At 38.7% G+C, this 17,643-nt stretch overlaps 1 protein-coding gene across 3 annotated transcripts in view; it reads left to right on the top strand.

Moving 5' to 3' along the window:
- GNE (glucosamine (UDP-N-acetyl)-2-epimerase/N-acetylmannosamine kinase) overlaps positions 1-17,643 on the top strand; it is a 39,259-nt gene that overhangs the window by 9,622 nt on the left and 11,994 nt on the right. For 2 of the 3 annotated variants that reach the window (XM_068973719.1, XM_068973717.1), the window contains 5 exons: positions 5,929-6,380; positions 11,883-12,035; positions 12,452-12,664; positions 15,031-15,118; positions 15,851-16,061. In XM_068973719.1, the coding sequence (XP_068829820.1) occupies positions 5,929-6,380; positions 11,883-12,035; positions 12,452-12,664; positions 15,031-15,118; positions 15,851-16,061 (1,117 nt within the window). The remainder of the gene's footprint in view (positions 1-5,928; positions 6,381-11,882; positions 12,036-12,451; positions 12,665-15,030; positions 15,119-15,850; positions 16,062-17,643) is intronic. The other variant, XM_068973716.1, reaches the window with a different exon arrangement.

The raw sequence follows: 17,643 nt of genomic DNA, 5'->3' as shown, positions 1-17,643 counted from the left end.
TTCCCTGGTGTCTCAGTGGTAAAGAATTCACCTGCCACTGCAGGAGAGGTGGGTTTGATCCCTGGTCAGGGAAGATCCCACCTGCCATGGAGCAGCTAAGCCTTTGTGCCACAACTGTTGAGCCTGTGCTTAGAGCCGGGGAACTGCAACTACTGAACCCTCGCACTGCGACTAGTGAAGCCCGAGCACCCCGGAGCCCACGCTCACAGAAGAAGCCACCAGTGAGAGAAGCCTGAGCACGGCAGCTAGAGGAGAGCCCACGCAGCAACGAAGGCCCCGCACAGCCAGAAACTAATGCACAAGCGAGACTGTAGGAGAAAAGAAGACATTAGATATACAGAGCCAATCAGCTACCTTTCTACCTCAACCAGTTGAATTTTTTTAAAAACATCATTTTTATACTCTTAAGAATTGGGCAAAACAATTAAAATGAATAACAGACTCCTTAGGAATTCATCGGTTCATTTATTCAGCACATTTTTTTTTCAGATTGGTGTTACAGGTTTTGTTGTTTTTTGAAGTATAGTTGGTTACAATGTTGTGCTAATTTCTGCTATATAGCAAAGTGACTCAGTTATATGCACATATACATTCTTTTTTGTATTCTTTTCCATTATCCCAGGAAATTGGATTTCGTTCCCTGTGCTATATATACAGTAGGATCTTGTTGTTTATCCATTCTAAATGCGATAGTTTGCATTTACTAACCCCAACCTCCCAGTCCATCCCTCTCCCTTCCCTGATCGCCCTGGTAACCACAAGTCTATTCTGAATGTCTGTGAGTCTGGTTTTTGTAGATAAGTTCATTTGTGCCATATTTCATTTCATTTATTAATTTGACCACGCCAGGTGGGCTTAATCCCTGACTAGGGATTGAATCCTGACCCTCAGCAGTGAAAGCACCAAGTTCTAACCACTTGACTGCCCAGAAATTCCCTGAATTACCTATTTCTTCTTGATTCAGTTTTGGTGGGCTGTATGCTTTGTCTGTTTCTAGAAAGTTGCCCATTTCTTCTGAGTTGTCAAATTTGTTGGTATGTAATTGTTTATAGTATTCTCTTAGGGGTTTTTGTATTTTGTGGTATCAGTTGAGATTTCTCCTTTTATATTTCTAATTTTTCAAAAATTTGAGTTCCTGTCTTTCTTTTTGGTGAGCCTGGCTAAAGGTTTGTCAGTTTTGTTTGCCCTTTCAAAGAATCAGCTCTTGGTTTTACTGATTTTTATTTCTATTGTTTTTTTAAATCTCTATTTTATTCCCTCTCTGATAAATTTATATTTTATTTCCTTCTTCTGACTTTAGGTTTTGTTTGGTCTTTTTCTGATTATTTTAGGTGGTAGGTTAGGTTGTTTGTTTGAGCTTTTTCTTTTTTTTTGAGGAAGCCCTGTATTGTATGAACTTTCCTCTAAGAACTACTTTTGCTGCATCCCATAGACGTTTGTATAGCTGTGTTTTCATTGTCATTTGTCTCAAGGTATTTTTAAATTCTGTTTCGATTTTCTCACTCACCCCCCCCTTTTTTTTTACTAGCATGTCATTTAGTATCCATGTAATCATTTTTTTCCCTCTTTTCTCGTAATTGATTTCTAGTTTTGTGCTTTATTTCAAAGGGATTTTGATTATGGTTCCTGATTCAGATGGTTATGTATGAACATTCTGTAGGTAGGACAGTCTCAGAATTAAAGCTGTGTTGCAATTTTAGAAGACATACCTGCCAGAGGCTTCCAAATTTAGTATTAAAAAAAAAAAACCCAGAAAAACCCAACATTGATGTACATATACAAAAAGGTCAACAACTCTCAGTAAATAAATACAAAGAAAACTACATGTAGACATAGCATAGTCAATTTGCTGAAGACAAGAAAATCTTGAAAGCAACAAGACCAAAAATTATATTTCTTACAGGGGAACTAATGATAAGAATAATTAACTCACTGACAGTGGAGGCCAGAAGACAATGGAACATCTTTAATGTGCTCAGAAAAGGGGAAAAAAACCTCTGCTAACCCAGAATTTTTTTATCCAGTGAAAGTGCCTTTTAAAAATAAAGTTGAAGTAAAGATACTTTCAAGAAAAGCTAAGCAAATTATCACCAGCAGGTATGTGCTGCTAAAAATGCTAAGGGAGATTCTTGAAACTGAAGAGAAATGATACCTGTTGGGAACTTACATCTACAGGAAGGAGTAACTACAAATGGTAAAATACATGCGTATATATAAAAGAAAGAATGCCTTTAAAAATAGATTTATTTTTAGAATAGTGTTAAGTCCTGCGGCAAAACTGAGCAGAAGGTACAGAAGTCACTCATATACCTCTCTTCCTCTATACAGGCATAACACCCCCCACTATCGGCATCCCCTACCATACCTCATTAGTACATATTGTTCAAACGATGCACCTCCACTGACACATGATTATCACTCAGTCATAGTTTAATTGGGTTCAACTTGGTGGGATAAGTTCTGTGGGTTTGGACAAATGTATATTGACATGTATCTACCATTATAGTATCACAGAGTCATCTCACTGTTCAGTTCAGTCAGTCAGTCATGTCCAACTCTTTGTGAACCCATGGACTGCAGCATGCCAGTCCTCCTTGTCCATCACCAGCTCCCAGAGTTTACTCAAACTCATATCCATTGAGTCGGTGATGCTATCCAACCATCTCATCCTCTGTCATCCCCTTCTCCTCCTGCCTTCAATCTTTCCCAGCATCAGGGTCTTTTCAAATGAGTCAGTTCTTTGCATCACCTAGCCAGAGTATTGGAGTTTCAGCTTCAGCATCCGTCCTTCCAATGAATATTCAGGACTGATTTCCTTTAGGATGGACTGGTTGGATCTCCTTGCAGTCCGAGGGACTCTCAAGAGTCTTCTCCAACACCACAGTTCAAAAGCATCAATTCTTCAGTGCTCATTTCACTGTTCACTGCCTCCCAGATCTTCTCTTCTACCCATTCATCCCTTCCTCTCCCCCCAACCCATTTCCTGGCAGTAACTGATCTTTTTACCATTTCCATAGATTTTTTGCCTTTTCCAGAATGTCATATTGTTGGAATATCCTACATTATGTAGCCTCTTCTTTCATTTAGTAATATGCTTTTGAGTTTCCTTTATGTATTTTCATAGCTTGAGTCATTTCTTTTCAGTGCTGAATAATATTGCATTGTGTGGATGTATGGTAGTTTATTTCTGCATTCTCTTACTGAAGGATATTTTGATTGCTTCCAAGTATTGGCAGTTATGAATAAAGCATATTTTTGTAGATTTTTGTGTAATGTAAGTTTTCAGCTCCTTTAGGTAGATCAAGGAGCATGATTGCTCCTTGTAAAAAAGTATGTTTAGTATTGCAAGAAACTGACAAACTATCTTCCAAAATGGCTGCTGTATCATTTTGTATTCCCCCAAGAGTAAATGAGAATTCCTGTTGCTCCATATCGTTGCCAGAATTTAGTGTTGTCTGTGTTCTGGATTTTGTCCATTCTAATAGGTGTGTAGCAGTATCCCTTTTAATTTGCGTTTCTTTGATGACACATGATGTGGAGCATCTTTTCATATGCTTATTTGCCATCTTTATATCATCTTTGGTTTAACCCATTTTTAAATTGGGTTGTTTATTGTTGAGTTTTAAGCTCAGGGGCCAAACAAGAAATCCTAAAGGAAATTAGAAAATATTTTGACCTAAATAAATATTACAGTGTATCAAAATTTGTGGGTATAGATTAATCAGAGCTTATGGGGAAATTTATCATTTTAAATATTAATACTTAAGTGAAAAAAGAGGTGAGAGTCAAGGATCCATTTCCACTTTAATGAACAAGAAAGAAAATGAAGCCCAAAATAAGTAGAAGGGAGGACCAAGGGCCAATAGAGTCAAAATCAATGAAATGTAAAAGTAGACTAAACAATAAAGAAAGTTATTTGAGCTAAAAGTTATTTGTTTAAAATAAGAAAATCAGCATGCTTCTGCAGAACAAGGATGGGGTAGCACAGAAATTACCAACATAGGATAACAAAGAGGATGTCACTACTGATCTCAGCATTAAAAGAATAAAAGGAGGATATTAGGCCAGTAAACTGACAATCAATTTAGATGAAATGGACAAGCTTTTGAAAAATACAGCTTACGGAATTTTTTTCTACAGAAAAGATAGAAAATCTCAATAGCTCTATATTAAAGAAATTTGGTTCATTGTCAAACCCTATAAAAATAACTTCCTACAGAGATACCTTCACTTTTGAATCCTGTCAAACATTGAAGATCCCATTAAATTCCTATGGGAATTCTCACAGGATTTTCTTTATTTACAATGTCATAGCTTTTGTAGGAAAATCCAGAGAAATCTATAAAATGACTGCTAAGCCATCTATATGATGTATGTAAAAAATCCTTCATAATCTGAGAAAATATCATAGTGTTAAGTGGGTTAAATAGATTACAAAGTTGTACTATGATGTATTCTCAACCATTTAAAAATATTATGGGAAAAAAGTATGAATAAAGTGGTTAGAAAGGAGGACTTCACTGGTGGTACAGTGGTTAAGACTCCATGCTCCCATGTAGAGGGTGCAGGTTTGATTCCTGGTCAGGGAACCAAGATCCCACATGCCGCATGGTGTGGCAACAAAAAAAAAAAAAGGAAGAAATCATGGTAATACTGATGGTGCTGAGTGGTAGGTTTATGCATGATAATTTTCTGTATTTTTCTAATTTTTAAGTAATGTTTTATATATTTCCAGAAACAAAGTCAGATCTTTTAAAATCTAGTCATAACAAACAGGAAACTTTAAAGCATTGAGAATTGCTGTTGCTGTTGAAGCATGAAACAGACTTGAAACTGCATTTTACAGCCAATTTAAGCCTACATTTTCACCCTAGTCAGAATTATGCTGCATGAATGGTACCATACGAAAAGAATTCAGGAGATAATTTCCATCATTCAGAATTTATAATATAGTACCATATCAGGTATCCCAGTTCCATACTACTTTTTTAGGAGCATTTATAAGTAACATTTTTTCTATTAAGTAGCATGATTTCTTTTAAAAAATTTATATATAAGTTTCAGTTCAGTTCAGTCCGTCAGTCGTGTCCAACTCTTTGCGACACCGTGGACTGTAGCACGCCAGGCCTCCCTGTCCATTGCCAACTCCTGGAGTTTACTCAAATGAGTAAACTCATGTTTCTTGAGTAGACTCATGAATTTACTCATGTCCATTGAGTCAGTGATGCCATCCAACCATCTCATCCTCTGTTGTCCCCTTCTCCTCCTGCCCCCAATCCTTCCCAGCATCAGGGTCTTTTCCAATGAGTCTGTTCTTCACATGAGGTGGCCAAAGTATTGGAGCTTCAGCTTTAGCATCAGTCCTTCCAATGAATATTCAGGACTGATCTCCTTCAGAATGGACTGGTTGGATCTCCTTGCAGTCCAAGGGACTCTAAAGAGTCTTCTCCAACACCACACTTCAAAAGCATTAATTCTTCGGCGCTAAGCTTTCTTTATAGTCCAACGCTCACATCCATACATGACCACTGGAAGAACCATAGCCTTGACTAGATGGACCTTTGTTGGCATATAATATTTTTAAAAGGAAAGAAAAAGTCGTGATCACTGTAAAATTTAGTCTCTTTTTTCCTAATAAAAACATTCTCCCTCCAAAGTTCTCCCTCCGGGTGCTCACTGAAGCGGGGCATGGGTGAGACCTACAAAGTGTGGGAGGTGTTGATCTAGGTGGTGACTACAGGGGTGTTTGTGTAGAAAAAGTAATCAAGTGATCTGTATATTTATGGCCTATGCTTTTAATTTTTGTGTGTAAGTTATACTTCAGTTTAACAAGGAAATTTTGTGAAATATTTCTCCCTTCACAGTTGATGTTTTTATAGCCCTATATTTAAGAACATGCTCTCACATTTTAATTTCTCCCTGCTTTAGAAACACGTATCGCATGATTGAACAAGATGACTTTGACATTAACACCAGGTTACACACGATTGTCAGAGGGGAAGATGAGGCAGCCATGGTGGAGTCAGTAGGCCTGGCCCTTGTGAAGCTACCAGATGTCCTTAATCGCCTGAAGCCTGATATCATGATTGTTCATGGAGACAGGTTTGATGCCCTGGCTCTGGCTACATCTGCTGCCTTGATGAACATCCGAATCCTTCACATTGAAGGGGGAGAAGTCAGTGGGACCATTGATGACTCTATCAGACACGCCATAACGAAACTGGCTCATTATCACGTGTGCTGCACCCGAAGTGCAGAGCAACACCTGATATCCATGTGTGAGGACCATGACCGCATCCTGCTGGCAGGCTGCCCTTCCTACGACAAGCTGCTCTCTGCTAAGAACAAGGACTACATGAGCATCATTCGGATGTGGTTAGGTGTGTGCCAGACTTTATTCAGTCTAATGGTTGCTTTTGTGCCAAAGTATGTTTATGTCTCAGTCCTTTTGGTAACTGTTGTATAGAGAAGGTACCATTAGCAGTCAGAAGGCTAAATTTTAGTTCATGAATCTTGCCCTGTAGTATGACTTCACCTCTCTGAGACTCATCTTTTCTAAAAGATGGGCTTAATGGACTGGATTTTTTAAATCTCTGCTATTTTTATATAACAGAATGCTTTTCATCTGTTAAATACAACGTTACAGGTGAATATTTAGTGACAGGGACAGATCCTGCCATATCAAAAAGGGAAAAAAAGGAAGCTACAAATTGTATACAAATTGTATAATGTGATGCTATTTTTATAAAAAAACAACAGCATAATAGAAAAGTTGGTAAGTATGTACACCATTTATAATATTTACTTCTGGTTAGTAGAATTATGGGTATATTTTTTCCTTTGTTTTTTTAGCACAATGAAAACAATTAGTTTTAATGCCTTATGGGCCTGTTGAAATATTCAGATGAGATAATGTTGAAAGCAGTAAGCCATAAGTACTTATAAGGGATTATGATTATTGTTAAAAAGCAGAAGTCATAGTTCTACGATTAGAGTTTGTTAGCCCTGTAAGTAAGCCTTAAGGAAGGTTGTTTATTTATCTTCAGATCAATGATCTAGATTCCTGGAAGTCACTTTTTGCTAATCAGAGGCAAAGAAAAAAGGTTTGCAAACAATGTCAGTTGGTTAATTTATAATGAGTGTACTATCTTGAGGATAAATCAGAACTAATTATCTGTTTGGGTATTTAGGACTCTCTGTGAAAAGGTAGATCAGTTGAATAATGAAGTTAATAAATAGTAAATTGATCTAGTGGTTGTATAATTTAAGATTTTAAATCCAGATCATATTAGAACAGGAAAGAAATTGGATTTTTTTTTACTCTATAGTTTAGCCCATTCTGTGTATTTCTTACCTCTGGACAGATTCATAGTTGTCAGGGAACCTGTCGAGATAATCCTGATGTAACAGACTTCCGTCTCTCAGTCTCCCCATCCTGCATGCTTCTAAGCAAGCATTCTTGCACTCTGTTCTGGTTATACTGTTAGCTCTGTATGTCTTCTGAAAAACTTGTAATGAAAGAAAATAACCCTTATAAAGCAGAATACAACAAATTTGTAATTGCAGGGCTTCAGGTTCTATTTGGAACCATTTAAGCAGTTTCTCCTACAGAAGCAGAAGATACTAACAAGAGGTGGCAAGAACACACAGAACCATTTAAGCAGTTTCTCTTAAAGAAGCAGAAGATATTAAGAAGAGGTGGTAAGAACACACAGAAGAACTGTACAAAAAAGATCTTCACGACCCAGATAATCACAAGTGTGTGATCACTCACCTAGAGCCAGACATCCTGGAATGTGAAGTCAAGTGGGCCTTAGGAAGCATCACTGCGAACAAACCTAATAGAGGTGATGGAATTCCAGCTGAGCTATTTCAAATCCTAAAAGATGATGCTATGAAAGTGCTGCACTCAATATGTCAGCAAATTTGGGAAACTCAGCAGTGGCCACAGGACTGGAAAATGTCCATTTTCATTCCAATCCCAAAGAAAGGCAATGCCAAAGAATGCTCAAACTACTGCACAATTGTACTCATCTCACACGCTAGTAAAGTAATACTCAAAATTCTCCAAGCCAGGCTTCAGCAATACGTGAACCGTGAACTTCCAGATATTCAAGCTGGATTTAGAAAAGGCAGAGGAACCAGAGATCAAATTGCCAGCATCCTCTGGATCATCAAAAAAGTAAGAGAGTTCCAGAAAAACATCTATTTCTGCTTTATTGACTATGCCAAAGCTGTTGACTGTGTGGATCACAAGAAACTGGAAAATTCTGAGAGACAGGAATACCAGACCACCTGACCTGCCTCCTGAGAAACCTATATGCAGGTCTGGAAGCAACAGTTAGAACTGGACATGAACAACAGACTGGTTCCAAATAGGAAAAGGAGTATATCAAGGCTGTATATTATCAGCCTGCTTTTTAAACTTATATGCAGAGTACATCATGAGAAATGCTGGGCTGGATGAAGCACAAGCTAGAATCAAGATTGCTGGGGGAAATGTCAATAACCTCAGATATGCAGATGACACCACCTTTATGGCAGAAAGTGAAGAAGAACTAAGGAGCCTCTTGATGAAAGTGAAAGTGGAGAGTGAAAAAGTTGGCTAAAGCTCAACATTCAGAAAACTGAGATCATGGCACCTGGGCCCATCACTTCCTGGCAAATAGATGGGGAAACAGTGGCTGGCTTTATTTTTTGGGGCTCCAAAATCACTGCAGATTGTGATTGCAGCCATGAAATTAAAAGATGCTTACTCCTTGGAAGGAAAGTTATGACCAACCTAGACAGCATATTAAAAAGAAGAGACATTACTTTGTCAACAAAGGTCTGTCTAGTCAAGGCTGTGGTTTTTCCAGTATGGATGTGAGAGTTGGACTATAAAGAGAGCTGAGCGCCAAAGAATTGATGCTTTTGAAGTATGGTGTTGGAGAAGACTCTTGAGAGTCCCTTGGACTGCAAGGAGATCCAACCAGTCCATCCTAAAGGAGATCAGTCCTGAGTGTTCACTGGAAGAACTGATGTTGAAGCTGAAACTCCAATATTTTGGCCATCTGATGTGAAAAGCTAACTGTTTTGAAAAGACCCTGATGCTGGGAGGGGTTGGGGGCAGGAGGAGAAGGGGATGACAGAGGATGAGATGGTTGGATAGCATCACTATCCAATGGACAAACTACCCAAACTCAATGGACATGAGTTTGGGTAGACTCTGGGAGTTGGTGATGGACAGGGAGGCTTGGCGTGCTGCGGTTCATGGGGTCGCAAAGAGTCGGAGATGACTGAGCGACTGAACTGAAGCAGTTTCTCTGTGAAAAGAAGAATGACAAAATAGCAAAAACTGGATTTTTTTTTTTAAGCCAGTGAGGGAAAAGAAGACATTTTCTCCAAAGCTTTTACCTGCTTCTTGACCTACAATTTCTGATGTTATCGTTCTCCTTATAGGAAAAATAGCATTGGGTAAGCCACTCAAACATGCAGCTTTGTAACCAGAATAGTAATAATAAGAGCCCTAATAAAAATGTTAGCAAAGTTGAAAAGACATGTTAACATTTCTAATAATGAAAAAAATACCATAGTAAATATAGAACTTTTGACACAAAACCAAATAATGGTACCATAATAGAAAGGCTTTAAATAAATGCTTTAAATGTGTGGAAGGACTGAAGCTGCTGAGTTCTGGAGACAAAGGCAGATAATGTCAAAGTCCTACATCACATTGAGGAACCAGTGTGGGATTTGCACAGAATATGTTGTTGCTAGGGATGGGTAGCTCCAGCTCATTGTCCTGTGTTTTTTCATTTTTTTTTTAAAGATGTCTAGTTTTTGCTCTTCTGTTTTCCTTTTTTAATGAAGAAACTGCTTAAATGGCTCCATATAGAGCCTTAAGTTACAAAGTACAGTCCTGCTGCATTCTGCATTATAGGGTTATTTTCTGTATTCTACAAATATTTCTCAGTCACACTTAAAGTAGAAGATAAATGAGGTGTGGAAAACTCTCATGGGGTAAACTGCCAGAATTTTTCTTCCTCTTCGCCTTCCACTTGCCCCTTAGCAGTAAGTTGTGTAGAATGATCCTCTGCGTGGGACCACAAAAGCTCCGTTCATCCCCACTCTCAAAGAACAGTTGCCACCAAAAAAGAAAGGCACAAAGATCAAAGAGACTTGCCCAATAAGTGTTCTCAAGACAGAGTAAATGGGCAGAGTGAACTCCAAGAAAGACCATGGGGTGCGGGAGCCTTGTGACAATCACACTATTTCACCACAGCTTGTTGTCTATGTTTCCTTTAAGGTTCTTAGCCATCAGCCTTGGGGAATCATGAACGAATAACTTGACTACTGCATTAAAGGTTGACATCATTCCTCTGTTTGCCAGTCACAGATGAGCTAATTCACATTGTAGCAGTCACACACCATAGTGGGACTAACTTGTACCTGTGGCCAGATTGCAGCATATACATAATGTTTCCAGATCTGTTACAGCAGACACCGCTTTTGTTGGTTTGCTTCTCCTCAAGTTTTTAATTCTCTTTGAACTAGTTTCTTTCTAATGGCCCTGATCTATATCTGATATATTGCCTGAGTTTGTGTTGACGGCATCTTTATGTTTTTGATAGTCTTTTAGGCCTTTAGACCTTTTTTCTGCTTTGTACCAAAATGTAATGATGATATCCCCATGCCACCCCCAGTTTAGAACATGATGGGTCCAATAATTTTTTTAAATAAAATTTTGGAGCCTGTAGTCTTTTGAATAATACTGTAGATTCTTAGGAACAACTCTCTGTTACTATTACATCATAAACAATAACTGCTACTGGTTGAATTTGGATTAATGATACACATAGTTCATGATAAAGTTGTTCATTGAAATTAATATCACAAAGATATATATTCTTTCATTAAAACTTAGTGAGTAGGAACTTCCCTGGTGGCTTAATGGTAAAGAACCGGCCTGCCAATGCAGGAGAAACAGGTTTGATCCCAGGTCTGGGAAGAGCCCACGTGCCACAGAGCAGCCTAGCCTCTGCACCACAGCTCCTGAGCCTGTGCTGTAGAGCCCAGGAGCTGCAATGACTGAAATCCGAGTGCCTTAGAGCCTGTGCTCCACAACAGGAGAAGCCTGAGTACCACAATGAAGAGTAGCCCCCGCTCGCTGCAACAAGAGAAAGCCTGCTGAAACAATAGCAGTTGCTGCCCAGCGCAGCCAAAAATAAATAATTTTTAAAAATTAGCAAGTAGAACTAATTTCCAGTTCTATGGGATAATATAGGCACTGTTGCAAAATGGTTTGTATTATTTGACATAGCACTCTTCATCCAAATTTTTACACTTTACATTTTTGCTGAGGAACTGTCCTTGAGATCCCTGAGGATGAGTGAAGCCTTTCTTTTGAACAGAGTTAGAAACACTGGCATTCTATTGAATCTGGTGAGTGAGAGTGGGGAAGCTCCTGTGTATTACATGAAATTTATTTAATGCTCAGTCAGTCTCTGAACCCTCTGATTTGCAACACATTATTACTCATTGACGATAAGTCATTAGAAACACCAGTTAGAAACTGGGAAGAGGCGCATTTTTCTAACACTTTAAAATATTTTGGATTTTAAAACAATGAAGTGTAGTGTCTGCTATTTAAAGTTTTATATTTTGTTTGTGGTAGCAAGCACCTTTGTAAAATGTTAAGTGCTGAAGAATCCTTGGACTTGTTGCTAAAAGTTCTTATTGTTAGATCCTAATTTGGATTCCCTGCTTAGATTGTGACAAACTGTTTTTTCCTTAGAATTTTTAAAAGCATAGACCTGGGGGTCCTGCTGTTCAGAATTTGCTTCTTCCTCCTGTAAGATTCTTAATTAATGAAGCCATGTAATTTGATTTTCTTTAAACAGGTGATGATGTAAAACCTAAAGATTACATTGTTGCACTTCAGCACCCTGTGACCACTGACATTAAGCATTCCATAAAAATGTTTGAATTAACATTGGATGCACTTATCTCATTTAACAAGCGGACCCTAGTTCTGTTTCCAAATATTGATGCAGGTAATTGAACTTGAAAATATGCCACCTACCTTTCCAGTTTTTTGTTTCTATCATGTCTTCTTTGACTGACATTCCTGTCCTGCTCATCTTATCATTGAAGGCCATTCTATTCTGAAAGTATTCTGTTTTCAAAGGGTCATGACCAATTTTTCAGTAGATTGAAGAGTTTGTGATATTATTGTCAAGTCTAGTAGAAACTTAATAGGAAAGAAATACTTCTAAATCTCCACTCTATTTTCATGTTTAGTCTCTTCCCTCCAGAGAAAATGCAGTAGCCAAGAGATATAAACCTTAGAAGTTAAGTGTCTCTTGGAAACTAGTGATCCCACTGACCACAGTAGAATAGCCATTAGTTATTTCTTGTGAAAAATTTTCCTTTATCTTGTAAACCATTTAACAGTTGGTTCTTTCCATAGGGAGCAAAGAGATGGTTCGAGTGATGCGGAAGAAGGGCATTGAGCATCATCCCAATTTTCGTGCAGTTAAACATGTCCCATTTGACCAGTTTATACAGCTGGTTGCCCATGCTGGTTGTATGATTGGGAACAGCAGCTGTGGGGTACGAGAAGTTGGAGCTTTTGGAACACCTGTGATCAACTTAGGAACACGTCAGATTGGAAGAGAAACAGGTATTTACCTTTATCTTCAACTGACTAGGCTTACTACGTTTGTTTGCATTGTTACAGGTATGCATGTATCAGTGCTGTCATATGTGTTTATGAATAAATGAGTAAATGAGGTTAATGACCAACTGTAGCCTGAAACCTGTAGATAGCACACATACTACCAAAGTTTTAGGGCCCTACTTGTATTTTTATTGTCTTTGTAAGAGCAGAACTAAAAGTTTCTTAGTTAATTATGGTCTTTAACAGTTGTGTTTGAGAATGTGATTGAATGTTTAAGTATATGAATGCTAGCCTTTCATCTTCCTGGGTCCAGTAAAATGAAGGGAATCAACAATACCCTTACACTCTTGGTTTGAGCCATGGGGGTTCTCTCTCCTGATACGGAGGACCCTGAGGAAGGAACAGTTTGGGAGGGCGTAGAATTAAGAGTTCTCTGCGCTGTGCTTAGTTGTGTCTGACTCTTTGCGACCCCATGGCCTGTAGCCCTCCAGGCTCCTCTGTCTGTGGGGATTCTCCAAGAATACTGGAGTGGGTTGCCATGCCCTCCTCTAAGGGATCTTCCCAACCCAGGTCTCTCGCACTGCAGGTGGATTCTTTACTATCTGAGTCACCAGGGAAGCCCAAGAATACTGGAGTGGGTAGCCTATTCCTTCTCCAGGGAAACTCCCCGACCCAGGAATTGAACCAGGGTCTTCTGCATTACAGACGGATTCTTTACCAGCTAAACCACCAGGCAAGCCCAAGAGTTCTCTGATGGCCATGTTAAGTCTGAAATGCCTTTTAGATATTGGAGTGGAGATGGTGGGCTAGCACCTATATTGTTCCAGGAAGAGCTGAAATTGAAGATACAAATTTGAAAGTGATTGGCAAATGGGTGGTGTTAGGATATCAGTTCAGCTGCTATAACAGACACAAGAAAATAGTGCTTCAAACAGATTTTCTTTGTTTCTCACTGGTAAGTCATCAGAGACTTAACTTCCATCTCTTTTTTTTTTTTTTTTCTGTCTTCTTGATGGTTGCTCCAGCTCTTGCTCTCACTTGACACACTGGCACATTTTACCCATTGGGGAAGGAGGAGAGGGGAAGACACCCTTCCCCCTAAAAGCACAACTTGGAAGTTGCAAGTATTTCTTCCTACAGCTTAGAATGTTGTCACGTGGCCACATCCAAGGGAAGCTGAAAAATGTGTATAATCTTTAGCTGGGTGATCAGATGTCAGACTAAAAATTCTGCTACTGGTACAAAGGATATTGAGGATAATGGCACACTCTGCCAGGAATGATACTGACATTTAAAACCAAGGGATGAAATGAGATTACCCAGGGGGGAACATGTAAATAGAGAAGAGAATGGAGCCCAAGACCAACCTCTGGAGTCTTTCTGATGAGGAGGGAAGAGCCAGGAAGAAAGACTGAAAAGGAACTGTCAGAAAATCAGGAGTGTGATCTCATTAAGGCCCAGAAAAGAAAGAGTTTCAAGGAGATGGTGTTGAATGATGCTGAAAGTTCAAATTAAGACATGAATAGGGAATTGAACACTGGATTTGGCACCAGGGTCGTCTAGCAAAAGCAGTGTGTCCTTTCTGCCACCACGCTTACACAAACACATGCCCTCCATCCTTTCCTTCTTACCTTCTTTACACTGGAGTATGTGGGGTATGGGGTCACCCCTGCCTGTCCATTGCTTAGCCTTCTGTGTTCTAAAGCCCCACCCTCCTGTCTTCGCAAGGACTATCAGTCATCCTTTCTCTTCCATGTTGCTTCCTTAGCATTTAAACATGCCTAAACCTCTGTTATGTTAAAACTACAAAACAACCCCTTCTCTGACCCCACACCTCTCCCCAGCCACCACCCTTCTGCTCTGCTCTTCCTCATAGCCAAGTCTGTTGAAAAACATGTCATTGTCACTGTATTTACTTCCTCAAATTGGTCGGAAAATGTATGGAGAGAATGTGACTGCATCAACAGCTGACTGGCTAACTGACTGATACCCTGGCCTGACCAGATCCAGCAACTGGCTGAGTAGATGGAAGTCAGGGCAGATGGAGAGAGTGGATGTGCTGGATGACTTTATGAGTGACAAGTGGATACTGGATTAATTACCTTATTTATTTCAATAAAGAAACCAAAGTTTTATTTATTCTCTTTGGGAATAAAGGAATCTATGCCCCTCAAGTATTTGATATATGGAAATATTGCTGAGAGTGCTTGCAAAGGTATAAAGTAGAAAAGTTCATTTCTCTAATAGAAGACGACTTGTTTGAAGCCTTCTGGGTTCAGGACTAATGATGAGCACGACACACTGCTCATTTCTGTCTTCTCTTGTTTCTCCCACTTCTGAATCACCATGACATCACTGGACTTACCTAGGCGAGAATGTCCTTCACGTCCGGGATGCTGATACCCAAGACAAAATATTGCAAGCATTGCACCTTCAGTTTGGTAAACAGTACCCTTGGTGAGTGTACACTTTTAAAGTGATTTAAAAGGGGAGTTGCCTTGGGCACTATTTTCAAGCTGTTTATCCTAACAGCATTCTCATTCTGCATTCTTAGGGGTCCCTGTCTGCTGGTGAGATAGGGCTTGTTAATACCCGCTATGACTCTACCAAGGGTTCCAGTGGAGAATAATTTATTTGTCTTAGTTAATTAATGTAGCACTTCTACCAGGAAATATTGCTTTAGCCTATTTTGAATTTATGTAAGTATTAGAAAATAATGTAACTGATTTTCTTTAAAAATATTACATTTCAGTATTTTAATTTAGACTATCCTTTCTGTTTCAAATTAAAGATGTTTTCCTTTACTTGAAACTGTTTTTCTGAAAATAACTTTTTCGCCATAGAAGTAAAGATAAAAAGAAAAAAAGTACTTTTTTATTATCCCAAACTATGATATATTGGCTTAAAAGAGGTAATTTTCCTTTGATCTTATTGGCATTTTATTAATGATATCTCAGGCTAGAAACAGTTGTATTTCAATCAACAGTAGTTTTAGATATTCCATTGATAATATGAAGGTACTTAATTAAGTGCTGCTGAAGAGATCCAGGTATTATTTTATATTTTAAAGGGAAAAAGCCCAAATTATGAATTACCTGAAGTTTCAGATTCCAATAATACCATGTCCTCCATATAATTTAATATGTGCAAGAGAAACATTTAATTTAGTTGACTTTTTGGACATTGCAGTTCAAAGATATATGGGGATGGAAATGCTGTTCCAAGGATTTTGAAGTTTCTCAAATCTATTGATCTTCAAGAGCCACTACAAAAGAAATTTTGTTTTCCTCCTGTGAAGGATAACATCTCTCAAGATATTGACCATATTCTTGAAACTCTAAGTGCCTTGGCTGTTGATCTTGGCGGGACGAACCTCCGAGTTGCAATAGTCAGCATGAAGGTAAAATAACACCTAAGGTTATAACTTTATATCCCACGAGTAGTTGATTTTCTTAAAATATGGTTGGAAGGTGGAACTATAAACATACATAAGAGCTTGTAATCATTTGCCAGTAGTATTGACTTACAGGTCCATTACAATGCTTGTCTTACTATTTACTAATCACTAACATTTTAAAGAGGTAAAATTCTCAAGGAATTCAAGTTTGTAGATTTGAGCTGACAATGGGAGACCCATTAGACACCAGAGAGGGCATCTACCATGCAGGAGACCTGAAATTCTATACTCAGTAACAGCTTGGAGCATGGAGCATGTTGATTACTCTCACTGCCCTGGGGAGGGTATCTTCAGATGGTGAGGGGAGTTGCTTCTCCTCTAGATCATGATTTTAGTTGAGTTCAGCATACATTCAGTCTCTTAAGCAAACCAGCACCATAACGTTGACAGAGCCTTTATAAAACACCAAAACGTCCGTGATAAAATAATCTTTGATGATGTGACAAGGAAGAATAGTTACCAGAAAAATCTTTGAAACATTATAGGTGTATGACGTTTCAGGAGTCCATGAGAAATATAAAGGACTTTAAACACAAAGTCATTTAGATCAATTTTTAAAAAGGCAAAACAAAACATGATTTTATCTAGTGAAGCCAAAGGGCCTCCTTTATAAAAATTTTTTTGGGGGGCCACACTGCGTGGCTTGTGGGATCTCATTTCCCTGACTAGGAATTGAATCCAGGACCTTGGCAGTAAGAGTATGGAATCCTGATCACTGAACTGCCAGGGAATTCCCTATAAAAGTATTAATAGGGAACTTCCTTGGTGATTCCTTCCAAGAATATGCCTGCCAATGCAGGGGACATGGGTTCAGTCCCTGCTCGAGGAAAATTCCACATGCATTAGGAGCAGCTAAGCCTGTGCACAACTGCTGAGCCCAAGTGCCACAGCATCAAAGACCCAGAGCAGCCAAAAACTAAATAAATTAGTTTAAAAATATTACTAGAAAAATGTTTTCTTAACATATGATGGTGATGATGATGTGAAGTCGCTCAGTCGTGTCTGACTCTTTGCAACCCCATGGACTGTAGCCTACCAGGTTCCTCCATCCGTGGGATTTTCCAGGCAAGAGTACTAGAGTGGGTTGCCATTGCCTTCTCCAGGGTTCTTCACATACATTCCATATCAATGACCAACACCCTCAATAGTGGCAGGTCTAAAGATAGTCTCATTAAAATCACATGGAAAAGAAGGATATTTTCTGGAACATTATTTAACATAATTCTCAGAGTTAGGAAGGGAGTAAAGCAGGAATGAACAGCAAAAATGGCGACTGTGCACAGGATAAAAAAAAATTATAGATAATACGAATAAACCAACAAGCTTGTAGAATAACACAATTGAGTAAAATGGTTAGATATTATGATAAATATGTAAGTATCAATAACTTTTACTTATATGAAATTGCAGATAAAGATTTGAGTTTTTCTGTAGGTGAGTATTTGTCAACCCTGATTGCACATTATTAGTGTTACATGGAAGCTTTAAAAAATTATGTGGATGCCTAGCCCCCACACCAGACTAG

The sequence above is a fragment of the Capricornis sumatraensis genome, chromosome 6 (genome assembly GCF_032405125.1).
Source record: "Capricornis sumatraensis isolate serow.1 chromosome 6, serow.2, whole genome shotgun sequence".
Taxonomy (NCBI): domain Eukaryota; kingdom Metazoa; phylum Chordata; class Mammalia; order Artiodactyla; family Bovidae; genus Capricornis; species Capricornis sumatraensis.
This window is presented reverse-complemented; position numbering and strand designations above follow the sequence as displayed.